Source organism: Rhagoletis zephyria, unplaced genomic scaffold, assembly GCF_001687245.7.
Source record: "Rhagoletis zephyria isolate East Lansing unplaced genomic scaffold, Rhagoletis_zephyria_1.1 Rzeph_scaffold_00645, whole genome shotgun sequence".
NCBI classification, from domain to species: Eukaryota; Metazoa; Arthropoda; class Insecta; order Diptera; family Tephritidae; genus Rhagoletis; species Rhagoletis zephyria.
Genome location: NW_016157729.1, coordinates 107,373 through 123,522, shown reverse-complemented (window position 1 = coordinate 123,522; position 16,150 = coordinate 107,373). Strand labels below are relative to the sequence as shown.

The following is a 16,150-nucleotide window of genomic DNA, read 5'->3' as shown; positions in this document are numbered from 1 at the left end:
GAAATGTCAAAGCATACTGAGCATCTTTCTCTTTGACACCATGTCTGAAATCCCACGTGATCTGTCAAATACTAATGCATGAAAATCCTAACCTCAAAAAAATCACCCGTTATATACTCAGACAGTCAGGCGGCCCTTACGGCGCTTACGGCGGTGNACTCAGACAGTCAGGCGGCCCTTATGGCGCTTGACTCTGTCACTATAAATTCGGAAACAGTTGCCAACTGCCGCAAATCACTTAACGTGATGGCGGAGCAGTTCGCTTTGCACCTGGTATGGGTACCGGGGCACAGTGACATACCAGGAAATGAGAAGGAAGACGAGCTTGCAAGGGCGGGTACTTCCTCTCCACTTTCACCAGCCTGGAAGAGGATGGGTATGCCACTCGCTTCCTGCAAGCTCTTACTAAGGGAGAGATTCCTTGAAGAAGTGGCCTCCAGATGGGAGCNCAGTGACATACCAGGAAATGAGAAGGAAGACGAGCTTGCAAGGGCGGGTACTTCCTCTCCACTTTCACCAGCCTGGAAGAGGATGGGTATGCCACTCGCTTCCTGCAAGCTCTTACTAAGGGAGAGATTCCTTGAAGAAGCGGCCTCCAGATGGGAGCGCACTAAAAACTGTAATACAACGAAGCTTACATGGCCAAAATGGGATGTACGGAGATCGAGGGAAATTCTCACTCTCAATAAAGGCGATATGTCACTGGCCATTGGTCTGTTCACAGGACATATCCTGATAGGAAGGTACGCAGAACGCCTCGGGGTTAGTCACGACTACTGCAGAAGCTGCCACGACGAAGAAGAGCCTGAATCAATAAGGCACTTACTCTGCGATTGCCCAGCACTATGCAGGAAAAGACAGAAATTCATAGGTATAGGTCTTCTAGACGATCTAAGCGCGACTGCTAAGTTTGGAATATAGCAGTTTCTAAGGTTCGCAGACTCCACGAACTGGTTTAAGGAGTAGAGGTTTTTTTGGATCCATGTGGTATCACAATGGGCCCTGATCGGGCCTAAGTGTGCTGGCGCCCTCTGGGCCTAGCAGCTACTTCAACCTAACCTAACCTAACCTAAGTGTGCATGTAGGAAGAAATAAATTTTAGTTCTTGAAAAATGTTGCTTTTCTTACTTACAATGAAATACATAAATGTACGAATGAATTTTATTTATTAAGTAGTTATGGAAAAATCTAATTATGGGTTATTTTCAATGAATTATTAAAAAAAAAAACATAGTAAAACATACAATTTACATGGTAGTTTTTCTAATTCTTTTGCTTCCGTTTACCAAAAGGCAAATATTTACTTTGCGACAATAGCAGACATTCGAATATTCACTGTGTTTCGTCAGATATTCGTACACTCATTGGCGGCAGTACAACTGTCTTGTATCTCTTTGTACAACATGTGTCTCTTTTTTTTTAACCAAGAAAGCAGTACTTACTATTCTCTGTACACTCAATCATTCATCTTGCTTGCTAAGGGTTGAATGAGCAAACCGTGTGGAGCACAAACGACTGTCTCATAAATGCTAACCACTACATTCTTGCAGCTGTCTAATGTACAACAATATATTGTAAGACTTAGCCTGTTGGAAGTCTTCATCGGATAAATTTAATAAGATCCTATTTTTCTTATTTTTTCAACTTGATCATCGCTGATTTCAAAAATTTCTATGAAAGTTGCCAAACATGTAGTATTTACCTAAAAGAATATTTATTTTCAAATAAATTTGCATCTCTTCTAATGCAATCGCATTAATATTATTAATATTGTCGAAGTTAGGCAATTTACGGTCTTGAATTTATATGTGTGTATGTACCGGAAGCTCAGATTTTCAGTGTGGATAAGGAGCTGATCAATATTTACTAAAAATTTATATATACAATGGCTCTTAAGCAAAAAAAAATTATTTTTCATACAAGTTTAGGAAAATGTGCGTGGCACCGCCCACTTATATGATATGTGCGCGTCCCAAAAACTACTTGATCGATCTCGACCACATTTGATATACAAATTATGATTAGCCTTTTAAGCACCATCTTCAACACACCACATAAAAGTTTTTTTTTTTCAAACAACATATTGATAATAATTTTTTTGGGTTTAGTCAAACTCAGAATTTACTTTCAACAATTTTCTTTTTCACATTTTTGGAGCGTCGCGGCGTTAACTAACTACATTTATTTTATATATCGGCAGTGGAATTCTCTAAATGAAAAGCGGTAGGGCCTAAAAGTATACAACATGGAAGAGTAACACAAGCGACGCGTAATCAGCAAAATCTGGCATTGTGGCGTCTGCTATCCTTTTGGAGATTTTTGGCGATCAAAATTAGCGATAGCAAATGTTGGAATCTGGCTGAAGGATTCCCTTTTTTACGAAGAAAACCAGCAGGAAAAATCATAACGTGCGATTTTCAGAATTTGTTTTTAAGTTTAGGATGACTATTCTGATGACTAGGTATTATTAGAAACTATGGGGTTAAAATAGGAATTAGTGGTACGGCATAGGCGAAGCATTTACTAGATTAAACGAAAAATTATAGTTATTTGTGAGAGGATATTTCTACTTCTATCGAGGGTCAGCTGAATGAACTTACGTTTAACGGCAATGCAAAAAACGTGTCAAAACATGCAAGCAAAACGACCATAGCTGTGATAAAATAATAAATCGCTGCAGTCCGTTTCGATGGAAATATAGACGTGATTGCTATGCTCAGTATCGACACAAACAGTCCACATATATTTGATCCCAAAACTACGGCTCCAGTATATTTAAACGGATGTGTAGCAACCATTCCGTAAATTGTATTTTGATAAATTCCTCCGGCCACTGGGAAATAAAAACAAATATGTGTGGAAGTTAATATAAAAAAATTTTTATTTGAAAACTTACTATTTAAAAGAACAACAGTGATCATAGTAGTCCAAAAGAAGGCTCCACGCCAATTGGATGAGTCGATCATAGCGAAAATTACGGTTAATATAAAAAGAGCTAATTCTAGCAATATGCTGAAAACAATTCGCTTCGTTAAATCACCTCTGCAAAATATAAATTACTAAAGATTTTGTAAAAATCTATTAGAAATTTCATTACCCTAAATTAAAAAATATGTTTAACCAATTAAATACTACATTAGGAATTTGTGCGGCGAAGTTATGATATTGCAAAAAGTTTGAAGCGTAGGTCGAAGAGCTAGTAGAGTTTATTCCATCAGCTAATTTATAGTCCACAAAATACTGCAAAAATAATAAAGTAATATGAAAAAACTCTTTGCATTACATACGGCATTACTTACACTTTTGGCAGTTATGAACATATTCCACGGCATTAAAGTACCTATGCCATGCACAACAAATATTAGCAAAACAAAATTCCATTTGTCCTTTGGTGGTTCCATCTTAGTTTCTAAGGAAAATCAATTTTTAGTTCGGTTTATTTATTTATTTAATATTAATAAATACATGCACAACAACCAGAGGTTATGAATTACAGTACATGTGCATAAGTATGTGATAAAATTTCTTAAACTATGTATAATCACTTATAAATCAATAGGAACTAAAACTAATAGACTACTCTTTGTTGCTTAAGTAGAAATTACTAAGTATATGGGCAAATATCCGGAGCCGTATGCTTTGTGTCACTCACCTTTAAACTAATTTTATTAAAGTAATTTTACTTTTTATAAAAAACTTGGGGCATTTTGAAAACAAATTTGATGAGTTCTTGTAACTTATTTATTTTTTTTATGTTATTTGACGAGTTCTTGTAACTTATTTATTTTTTTATTGTAATAATGTCGTTTTAATTTTTATAAGCGATCAAAATAATTAAAATTACAATTTTGGCTACCTTTTGGAGGTTTTTTGAGTATAACTTTTTCAGCGCAAAACGGAGACTTTCAAAACTAATGGCAAATAGTAAATGTAATATTGGAAAATGCATTAGGCGTTGAGAAAAATATGTACTTCCGATTGGAAATAAACTGAAACAATTTAAAATCTGTCACTCGTAATTATCAAAAATGTAATATTTCAAGTTCTTTTCCATTTTAAACTTTCAGCAATTGCTAAATTGTTTTTATATGTTTGCATACATATTAGTTAAAGATAAAAATAAGACCTTTTACAGCTGCGTGCCTTTGAAAATATTGGAAATATAACAAATATTGTCTGAATACGTCTTTGGGTGAATGGCTTCAAAATTTCCCTTTTTTGATGGCACACTGACAGACTAAAACATAACAGGTTGGCATTAAGCGTGATCGTTAGATAACGTTCTTCACAAAATTCGTTGAAAATAACATAAAATAATTTTTGCCTAAAATACAGCCACGAATTTGTATGTGTGTATGAAAGGATTTTCAGATCATTGGGCAATGGGGTTAACGAATTTTTAAATATTTACTGCAAAATTATATTTTCAATGGATCTTAAGCGAAAATTAGTTTTTCCTAAATTTTTTCTGAAACTGGATTTGGCCCGCCCATTTATGTCAATGTTTGTTTCTCGAAAACCACTTCACCAATCTGTACCAAATTTAATATACACATTGCGTCTAACCTTCTAAAATACTGCCTTGAAAATTTTTGAAATCGGACAAAAATTGCGCTTTCTTGAAAAATCAGTAACATTGAGTTTTCATAAATTATCGTTTTTTACTTATAACTCTTTAAGCATTTGGAAAAATGAATCACACAAGAATCTAATATTTCCTCAATGGATTTCAAACAGTTTGATGTATAATTTATTTGTGTGCGTTCAATTTAAAAATTTAATTTTTTTTTGGCGTTTAATCGCATGGTTCCGGCTTTTGTATTTTTTTGAGAAAAATTACTCTGGCTTGCATACACAACTTCTAAAATGGGCAAAAACGGCATTTTTTGCATTTATAGGTTAGAATATCTCAAAATCTGATGTGATAGAGCAATTCTGTGGCCAGATTTGAATTCAGCGCACCGAAAACATTCGGGAAAGTATAGTCTGGTTTCTGGGTAAAAATTTTGTCGGTCTGTTTTTTTTTTGTTTTGATGAAAATGAATTACACCTATATATATCGATTCATGTATAAAACATAGGTGTGCCCACAAATCAAAAATTTAACCTTTTGTTTTGGAAGTGTACGTGTGTTTTATATTTGCCCATATACATAAGTACATTATGTTTATATAAGTATATGGGTTAATCTCCGGAACCATGCGATTAAACGCAAAAAAAAAATTAATTTTTAAATTGAACCTTTTTTGTATTTTTTTTGAGAAAAATTACTCTGGCTTGCATACACAACTTCAAAAATGGGCAAAAACGGCATTTTTTGCACTTATAGGTTAGAATATCTCAAAATCCTGATGTGATAGAGCAATTCTGTGGCCAGATTTGAATTCAGCGCACCGAAAACCTTCGGGAAAGTATAGTCTCGTTTCTGGGTAAGGAGTTCGGTCTTATTTTGTCGGCCTGTGTAATTTGTGTTAAAATTACGCTGTGCAAGTTGTAACTTTTGCGAAAAGATAAATTTTTACCTGTTTAAGCAAACTTCAAAGCTGTGAGGTTGTGTTTGTTTGTGCTCTCATTTAATATCTTATTTTTCAAGAGTTTTAACATTGAGTAAAGTGAAAAGTATCAAGAAACGTTTGGTGCACAATTTAAAGCGAAGTAAAATAGCAAAATTTCTAGTGAATTTGATCAATTTACTATAACATTATTAATTGTGTGTGTCGAGTCTTTTCTTTTATATAATTATATTGTTGTTGTGAATTGATTCTGCTTATCCATAATTACAATTGTGTTTGTTTGTGCACATTTATTTTGCTCTGTTTGTCATTTCTGCTATTTCATCCTTGCCACAGCTGTTTGCTTTGTGTTTATTAAGTGTCAAAAATACAGTGTATTTAAAACTGTTCCCTACATAGAATTCAAGTCAGCTGATTGTTTTCTTTTGCTACATCGCTTTTAAAACTGTTTGCCTTTTTGCTTCAAATATTATATATAAACCTACAAACATATCCATAGATATAATTTCAAATATGTCGTGTTTACGCCAATCGTCACGTTAAGAGTGACGCCTATGTGTCATGCTGGCTTTGCGATGAGATTGGCCATATAAAATGTGCTGGTTTGAGCGGTAGGGTGTTAGACGCTATTAATTGTCAAAAGTGCCGATCAACGGAAGTCGATTTATTCGTAGTTCGGGATTATCTGTCGGCGCTTGTTGAAAGATGTAAGCATTATGAAAAAATGTTTACGTCTTTCACATGCCTTGACAACCCTCCAAACTCCGAGGAAAGTCGAGAAAATAAGCGTAAGCGTGTTATTAGTCCACCTAAAAAGATAGTCACTGAATCTACACAGAAAAATCCTCCATCTCAGCCCTTAGATCTAATCAATCTTTCTTCTCCATGCCCTCAGGCATTGGAGCCTCCGCTATCTAAAGCCATATCCACTAGGTCTACCTCTAAGAATAATAACGACAATCAAACTGTTGATCTAACAGCGTTACCATCCATATCTAACATTGATCCTCCGAATAACTCGGAATTCCATATATCTGAAGCCACTACCAAAATTTTGGTTGTAATTCTTCCGAGAAGATCAATCTTTGTCTCTAGATTTGCTAAAGACAANCCTCAGGCATTGGAGCCTCCGCTATCTAAAGCCATATCCACTAGGTCTACCTCTAAGAATAATAACGACAATCAAACTGTTGATCTAACAGCGTTACCATCCATATCTAACATTGATCCTCCGAATAACTCGGAATTCCATATATCTGAAGCCACTACCAAAATTTTGGTTGTAATTCTTCCGAGAAGATCAATCTTTGTCTCTAGATTTGCTAAAGACAATTCTTCGGATGATATAAAGTCCTACATATCGACTAAGATTAAAACTAAAGAAGTATTTATTTGTAAATGTAATTATAAATACGATCGGATATTTCATCTTTTAAAATTGATGTAGCTGCCGAAGATTTTGATTCACTACTAAATAATTCATTTTGGCCGACCGGGGCGTATGAGCGCGAGTTTGAGTATAAACCTAATAAAAGTAATAACAACGTAGCTAAAATTTCGAATCTTAATTCTGATTCAAAAAACTAACTCGCAATTCTAATTTAAGTATTTACTACCAAACCGTTAGAGGTTTGAATACCAAATTAACTGACTTATATTTATAAGGTCGGCCGCTGTGGTGTAGTGGTAAGCAGTGCACGCTTTCCCTCTGCAACGCCTGGGTTCAAGCCCTGGTCAAAGCAACATCGCAAAAAATATAGGAAAAGGTTTTTTCTTAAGAGCGGTCGTCCCTCGGCAGGCAATGGCAAATCTCCTAGTGTATTTCTGCGATGAAAAACAGCTTCTCATAAAAATACACTCGCCGTTCGGAGTCGGCGTAAAACTGTAGGTCCTTCCGCTTTGTGTGACAACATCAAGGCCCACGCCACAGATTGTAAACGCCAATCTATTATNCAATTCTTCGGATGATATAAAGTCCTACATATCGACTAAGATTAAAACTAAAGAAGTATTTATTTGTAAATGTAATTATAAATACGATCGGATATTTCATCTTTTAAAATTGATGTAGCTGCCGAAGATTTTGATTCACTACTAAATAATTCATTTTGGCCGACCGGGGCGTATGAGCGCGAGTTTGAGTATAAACCTAATAAAAGTAATAACAACGTAGCTAAAATTTCGAATCTTAATTCTGATTCAAAAAACTAACTCGCAATTCTAATTTAAGTATTTACTACCAAACCGTTAGAGGTTTGAATACCAAATTAACTGACTTATATTTATAAGGTCGGCCGCTGTGGTGTAGTGGTAAGCAGTGCACGCTTTCCCTCTGCAACGCCTGGGTTCAAGCCCTGGTCAAAGCAACATCGCAAAAAATATAGGAAAAGGTTTTTTCTTAAGAGCGGTCGTCCCTCGGCAGGCAATGGCAAATCTCCTAGTGTATTTCTGCGATGAAAAACAGCTTCTCATAAAAATACACTCGCCGTTCGGAGTCGGCGTAAAACTGTAGGTCCTTCCGCTTTGTGTGACAACATCAAGGCCCACGCCACAGATTGTAAGCGCCAATCTATTATTATTATATTTATAAGGTTTTGACTACAATTATAATATTATTTCCTTGACCGAAACATGGCTCAAACCTCATATTTTTAATTCCGAAATTCTTCCAAATGAATATCAAATATACAGGAGCGACCGCGAGGGCAGAATCGGCGGTGGTGTTCTTTTTGCGGTTAGTGTTCCCGTCATTGAATATACCGAATTTAACTGTGTACGTGTACAGGCTGGTGAGTTAACTCTTTGTATCAGTATATACACAGCTGGTCTCTTTACTTGAGTCCGTAAATGCAATGCTTACGCCTTCCGACTCTATGATTATTTTGGGTGATTTTAATCTGCCACACATTTCATGGAACATAATTGACACCGATTTTGTACCAGTTTTATCTAGAGATAGTTACAATGTATTTCTGGAGGAAATGGCTGAACTTAGCCTAAAATAAATAAATATTTGTCCAAATAAGTTTGGAAAGGTCTTGGATCTCGGTTACGTTGATGATGTTCCCAAGTCCTCTATTAATCGGTGTGGTCCCCTAGTTTTGCCAGAGGATGCATACCCTCCCGCTCTTCTNAAAGGTTTTTTCTTAAGAGCGGTCGTCCCTCGGCAGGCAATGGCAAATCTCCTAGTGTATTTCTGCGATGAAAAACAGCTTCTCATAAAAATACACTCGCCGTTCGGAGTCGGCGTAAAACTGTAGGTCCTTCCGCTTTGTGTGACAACATCAAGGCCCACGCCACAGATTGTAAGCGCCAATCTATTATTATTATATTTATAAGGTTTTGACTACAATTATAATATTATTTCCTTGACCGAAACATGGCTCAAACCTCATATTTTTAATTCCGAAATTCTTCCAAATGAATATCAAATATACAGGAGCGACCGCGAGGGCAGAATCGGCGGTGGTGTTCTTTTTGCGGTTAGTGTTCCCGTCATTGAATATACCGAATTTAACTGTGTACGTGTACAGGCTGGTGAGTTAACTCTTTGTATCAGTATATACACAGCTGGTCTCTTTACTTGAGTCCGTAAATGCAATGCTTACGCCTTCCGACTCTATGATTATTTTGGGTGATTTTAATCTGCCACACATTTCATGGAACATAATTGACACCGATTTTGTACCAGTTTTATCTAGAGATAGTTACAATGTATTTCTGGAGGAAATGGCTGAACTTAGCCTAAAATAAATAAATATTTGTCCAAATAAGTTTGGAAAGGTCTTGGATCTCGGTTACGTTGATGATGTTCCCAAGTCCTCTATTAATCGGTGTGGTCCCCTAGTTTTGCCAGAGGATGCATACCCTCCCGCTCTTGTGTTAAGCTACGAAATCATAAATGCAATACATAATAATAAGTTGTATAGTTCAAGTACTAGATATGTTTTTGCGAAAGCTAATTTCAGAAACATTAACAAAGAACTTTCAAAGTTATTTTGGGCAATATATAAAGATGACGTCGAGCGTAGTGTTGAACACTTTAATGATACCGTTTTCAATTTGTTTCAAAAGTATGTACCAAAAAGTAATATTGTTCATGAAGAACCAACACAATTATGCTTCACTAAAGAGCTTAAAAAACTTAGAAATAAAAAGTCGCATTCTTTTAAACTGTATAAAAGAACGGGCTTACACAGTGATTACATAAAGCACTCGGTTTTGAGGCATATCTGCTTTGCATTAAATAAGAAATGTTTAAAGTCATATTTATGTAAAATTAAAAAGAATTTAATTAACAAACCTAAATCATTTTATGGTTTCGTAAATTCAAAGCGTAAGGCATATGAATTTCTGTCCGCTATGCACTATCGCAATACTGTGTCTAGCGACAGCCAACTGATTGCCAACATGTTTGCTCAGTTCTTTAGGTCCAATTATTCGGTAGACTCCTCTACGAGTGGACACTATCCGTATGAACTTGGTACGATTAACTCAGCTTTTATTCCAGTAATTTCTTCCGATGAAGTTTTACACTATTTAAAAATCTTAAAAGCATCATTTAGGCCTGGACCTGATTATATTCCGACCTGTTTTCTTAAAAACTGCGCTGAGAATATCTGTGAGCCTTTAACAACTCTATTCAACTTATCACTAAAACATGGCGTTTTTTTCATCAGCTTGGAACACGGGTTTTCTAAAGAAAAATCTATTATCACAAATTTATTGGAGTTCACAACTTATGTCTCAAACGGTTTTAGAGAAAATGCTCATACCGACGTAATATACACCGATTTCAGTAAAGCTTTTGACAAAGTATGTCACTCGTTACTCATCCGTAAACTCGACCTAATCGGCTTTCAGCCAAGTCTTCTTCAATGGATCTCTTCTTACCTCTATTATAGAACACAAAGAGTTATTTTTAAAAATTGTTCTTCCAACATCATTAAAGTCTCTTCAGGAGTTCCTCAGGAAAGCCACGTTGGTCCGATTCTGTTCCTGATATTCATTAATGATATTTCTTCTATAATAAAACATTCAAAAATTTTAATGTATGCCGATGATGTGAAACTTTTTAAAACATTGTCCTCTATCGAAGAAAGGTCTTTGTTACAAGCGGATCTAAGCAACGTAGTTAGTTGGTGTAGTGCAAATTATATGCCACTTAACCTTAAAAAATGTAAAGTTATGTGTTTCTCTCGAAGGGCAGTTCAACCAGCTGTTTACTCAATTTCAAATTATAATCTGCAGCATGTATCCAATTTCATCGATCTTGTTATCACAATGGATTCCAAACTCAATTTCAACCTTCATATTAATATTACAGTCAATAAAGCCAAAGGCGTTTTTGCAATTGTAAAGCGATGGTCAAAAGAGTTCAAAGATCCTTATGTTACAAAAGCTCTTTTTACCACTTTAGTTACACTTATACTAGAATACAGATCTATTGTTTGGAATCCCCGGTACCAAGTTCATTCAGTAAGGATTGAATCAATTCAAAAACAATTCTTGCTTTTTGCATTGCGCGATTTTAACTGGGATTCAGACTACAATCTCCCCCCTTACACTAGTCGTCTAAATCTTATAAATTTGCCTACACACGCAATTCGTAGAGAAATGCTAGGTATAATATTTATTGTAAAATTAATGACAGGCTTGATTAACAGCCCGGCCCTTCTGAGTTAGGTAAATTTTAATGTTACCTCTCGAGTGTCAAGACACTTTCGACCTCTATTTTTGAAGCCATGCAAACCTAATTTTGAACTAAACAAATCATTCCGTGGTTTATGTCAAGATTTTAACTCTGATTCCAGCACGTTTGAGATATCGGACTCGATTTCTTCTATAAAGAAAACTATAATTTCCACTCTTAATAATTAAAATACTATCTTTAGCATATCCAACGAGCTGATGAATTTGATTCTGTAGCTGAATAGTTTTAGATCGCGACACTTAACAAACTCCTGTTTCCACGACTCGGGACCAAAAAAAAAAAAAAAAAAAAAACAAAAAAAGGTTCCGTACGTCATGCGGACTGCGCCCCTCATGTCGGTTGGGCGCGAATGGAGGATAAACACCGTTGGGATTAATTAATTAATAAATTGGATCAGTTATAACGCAAACCAACCGATTTCGATTTTCGATGATTTTATGGCATAGTTAAGGTAATATTAAAAAACGGTTATGTGCAAAATGTTAGTAATATATCTTCAAAACTAAAATAGTTCAAATTTATGCAAAGTTTCAAGTACCGCTATCTCGAAAAATTGAGCCGATCCGGCAGAACTGAGGACGCCATTGAATTTAGAAGGCGCCAGTTAAGTAAGAGCAACTATCAGAACCTTTGCCGAAAAAAGTTGCTTTGATACTACGCTCGAAATATTCTGACTTTTTACACACTTCTAGAGAAATTTTTTTTAAGCATTTTACAGATATATGTAACGTTATTAGGACTAGTAGTTATAAAAAGATTTAGATCGTATCGATCGATTAAAAAGTTGAAAATTTTCATGAAAATTTTCAGAATTTTCGCGAGTTTGGCCCAAAGTTTAGGAATTATATTTTTATGTTTTTTGTTGTACAATGAACCATATTTTTATACAAAATTGGCGGAAAAATATTTGAATAAAAATTGTTGCATATATTGTGAAAAATTTGCTGTGCCAATACTTTGTTCCGGCAGTCTAGATATTGTCGAAATTTCCAAGAAAAATTTTATAGAAAAGCTCATGACCCGCATTGCCGTTTTAGTCCTTTGGTGGCTAAATTTAGCTACCACATACTTTTTTTGGCCACATAAATTTAAATTGCCCATAGCCCTTTGGAGAATTTATTCATACTTGGCATAAAAAAGTTGTATATGTATTTGATCTCATTTTTTTATTCATTTATGTAAGAGATGACTTTTTAAACTAAGAAAGACTGATATATATACATATATGTATTGTATGTTCCTTACGTTTTTATGTATGCTTAAAGGGGAAGTACACGACACTACTTGCTGGCACCATCGAGTGATTGTACCGTCAAGTTCGAAGCATATAACATACCAGCATGCTGGTACAATATTTATTTCTTGACAAATGAGGTCTGGAAAAGATCGCAATGAGCAGAGGAGAAATTTCATAATTTATATACCATTTGGTTAAACATCGGCTCTTTTATTTCACAACAGCATATTATTAACTTNGTCAAGTTCGAAGCATATAACATACCAGCATGCTGGTACAATATTTATTTCTTGACAAATGAGGTCTGGAAAAGATGGAAATGAGCAGAGGAGAAATTTCATAATTTATATACCATTTGGTTAAACATCGGCTCTTTTATTTCACAACAGCATATTATTAACTATAATCTTCCACAAACACGGCTTTGACTCATATAGTGTAAGAAATTTAAGCCAAAATACTTTTTACTTGAAAAAAATAGCTAATTTCACCATTCACGACACCAGCATGCTGCACGGTGCACCGAACAAATGTGGCGCCGTCAGTGGTACCGCTACTTTGGTTTAGCCGATTTTGACAGTTGTGGTAAGCCTCCTTTAGCAAGTTAACTAATCAATCCCGCTGAGATGCTGCCGCAGTTTGCTGCAGCAGCCTTAATTGTAAAGCAATGGAGTGCACTAAAACGTTTGCTGCAGCAGCCTCGATTGCAAAGCAATGGAGTGCACTGAAACGTCCACTATTCTCTAATAGATTAAGTGAAAATGCAATACATAATTTTGCATTTAGCAAAATTAGAACACGTTTTTCGCTGTAAAGTGAACTGTTTTGGCAGTTTCAACTCGTTCTTCTTTTCGCTCTATTCTTTGCTTACTTGTGGTACACAAATGTCAACGGCCAGGACGCACAGTGCCGCCTAAGTGGGCAAAAATCGAAAAATCGAATCGTATTTTTGTAAAGACTATAAAATTAATTATATGCCGCCAGGAAGCCACTTAAGTCGAAAAAATTTATACTAAGAAGAATTTTAATAAGAGCATAGCCATGCGTAAGCTCTTCACAGAAAAAAATGTCAAAAATATATTCTTTGAAATAAAATGTTGGTTTGACGTTTCTTGCTTTCATATAGATAGTAGAGAATTACAGGAATTAAAATTTTGAAATAAAATTAAACACAGGGTGTCCCTGCGGTATTCCAGAAAAACAATTTTTTGTAAACAAAATTTCAAAAAATGCTAAATTTTAATGGAATGATTAAAAAGTATGTGTCAAAATAGGTTATTTCTTTTATTATTTTATTAAATAGTACGGGCTTTTAGCTTTCAAAAGTAGAAATAAAAACCTGCTCATTTTTTGCACTTTCTGAAGTAATGCTTTTTTCGCTAATGCATAAAATTATTTTTTCATTTTTTGTCGGTGCCTTAAGATCTGCACCATTCATTCCATTTTCAAAAATGAAGTGTCAGATTGAAAAGCTTGACCTGTGGACAACTGATGGTTTATTTTTTTTTAAGAGTTGCCANAAAAGTAGAAATAAAAACCTGCTCATTTTTTGCACTTTCTGAAGTAATGCTTTTTTCGCTAATGCATAAAATTATTTTTTCATTTTTTGTCGGTGCCTTAAGATCTGCACCATTCATTCCATTTTCAAAAATGAAGTGTCAGATTGAAAAGCTTGACCTGTGGACAACTGATGGTTTATTTTTTTTTAAGAGTTGCACCCTGTTAAAAAATTAAATTGTTAAAAAATTAGATTCAAATTTTTTTATAAGTTAAATGAATTATTAAGAGATGAGTATCGATCGAGATGTTTACTAACTACACGCAGAGAGTTGCCACCTGTTTAAAAAATCAAACTCCACTTGAATTAAAGGAATTAGGTAATTGAAATAGATAGGTATCACCATAAGGGAGTCAGACGAAAGAGGGTTAAGAAGGTTTTAGCTTAAAAATATTACGAGTAGGGTTGCCACCCGTTTGTGAAGTCAAATTTAGTTAAATTAAAATAATAATTACGCCAAACCATAGGATTACGCCATCGTATTTGTTATTTTATTACAAATACACACATTGTCAATCAGTGATTTGTTCTGATTACAATCCTTTTAAATTACTGGACTCTTAAATTAACTCAGGAATGTTTTCACTCTTCACTTATTTCTTTCTAAATATGTAAAAATTTTTCATTTTTCTGATACTCATATTGATATACATATTTCAGTTAGCTTATTCCATTAATTAAAGTGAATTTGATTTTTTAAACATGTGGCAACCCTTCTACGTGTCGTTTAGAAGTAAAGAACTTTCAAAACTGGTTCAATTGATACCCATATCGTAATATCTAATTCATTTGACTTATTAAATATTTTTAATAAAATTTGTAACAGGTGGCAACCCTTTTCAAAAATAAAAAAAACTTTATTGCACATCTACAGGCCAAGCCCTGTCATTTGACACCCCACTTTTGAAAATAGAACGAACTATATGTACATACCTATGTAAAAGCCACAAGAACCCAAATTTTCAACTTCAAACTGCATTTACAGTGAAAGTATGAAAGTTATCCAAAAACAAATTGCATTTTTGATTTTAGCGTCCCTAATTTTACTAAGAAGCGAATTTTCATTTAAATCCGCCCATAATTCTATTTTTGCCCACATTTTATATTTGCCCACTGTGGGACGGCGCAGTTTTGTATCCTATCATTCTTGAGCCTGCTGGTACAATCATAAAAATATCAAATCGTTTTTGGTGTCGCGCCAGCAGCTGGTACAATCACACCACAAGGTCATACACTGTCAATCGGCTGCCACCAACACTTGATGGCGCCAGTATGCTGGTATCATGTATGGGCCCTTTTAATTTGTTAAATGGCCCATCAAGCCGATTGACCGTGTATGTTCTTGTGGTGTGATTGTACCAGCTGCTGGTGCGACTTCAAAAACTATTTGAAAATTGTATGATTGTACCAGCATGCTAGTGTCGTGAGTGGTGAAATTGGCTCATTTTTCTAAGTAAAAAGTACTTTGGTGGAAATTTCTGGCACTAAATGAGTCAAAGCCGTGTTTGTGGAAGATTAAGTTCACGATATTGCAGTTGTGAACTAAAAAAAACCAATGGTTAACAAAATGGTAGAAAAATTATGAAATTTCGGCTCTAATCATTTCGATCTTTCCTGGACCTCATTTGTAAAGAAATAAATATTGTACCAGCATGCTGGTAAGTTATATGCTTCGAGCCTGATGGTACAATCTCTTGATGGTTGAAGGTTTTTGGTTGGATAAAATATTAGCTTTTTTTCCAGGTTCGGCTGCATTCCAAAACGTCAAAATACAAAGCATCAGTATCTTTTATTTCTAAACCTCAGTAGATTGTAATTCCAAATGCGCGCAACCAAGGTTAGATGCTAGTTTTCAACTAGGTTGCGCAAATTAGACCTTTTCTCCAAGTGCTGTTTAGAAATAAAAGACACTGATGCTTTGTATTTTGACGTTTTGGAATTCACCCTTCATTGTTTTTCTATACCACTACTTATTGAAAATGTTTGCGTGTATACTTAGTATATGTAACTAAAAAAAATATAGCTACCATTTTTAGCCACAGCTACTTTCTTCTAGCTCTTTTTAGCCCTTTTTTAAAGGAATTTGGCTACCACTAAAAATTGTTCGCGGCGATACTGCTCATGACCTT

General features: G+C 35.0%; 1 protein-coding gene across 1 annotated transcript in view; it reads right to left on the bottom strand.

Moving 5' to 3' along the window:
* The window catches only part of Ent2 (Equilibrative nucleoside transporter 2), a 139,384-nt gene that overhangs the window by 68,182 nt on the left and 55,052 nt on the right, over positions 1 to 16,150 (bottom strand). The window contains exons 2-5 of the mRNA XM_017613305.1: positions 3,300 to 3,409; positions 3,098 to 3,240; positions 2,897 to 3,042; positions 2,601 to 2,833 (exon numbers count right to left, since the gene is read on the bottom strand). Of these exons, the coding sequence (XP_017468794.1) occupies positions 2,601 to 2,833; positions 2,897 to 3,042; positions 3,098 to 3,240; positions 3,300 to 3,401 (624 nt within the window). The 5' untranslated portion in view covers positions 3,402 to 3,409. The remainder of the gene's footprint in view (positions 1 to 2,600; positions 2,834 to 2,896; positions 3,043 to 3,097; positions 3,241 to 3,299; positions 3,410 to 16,150) is intronic.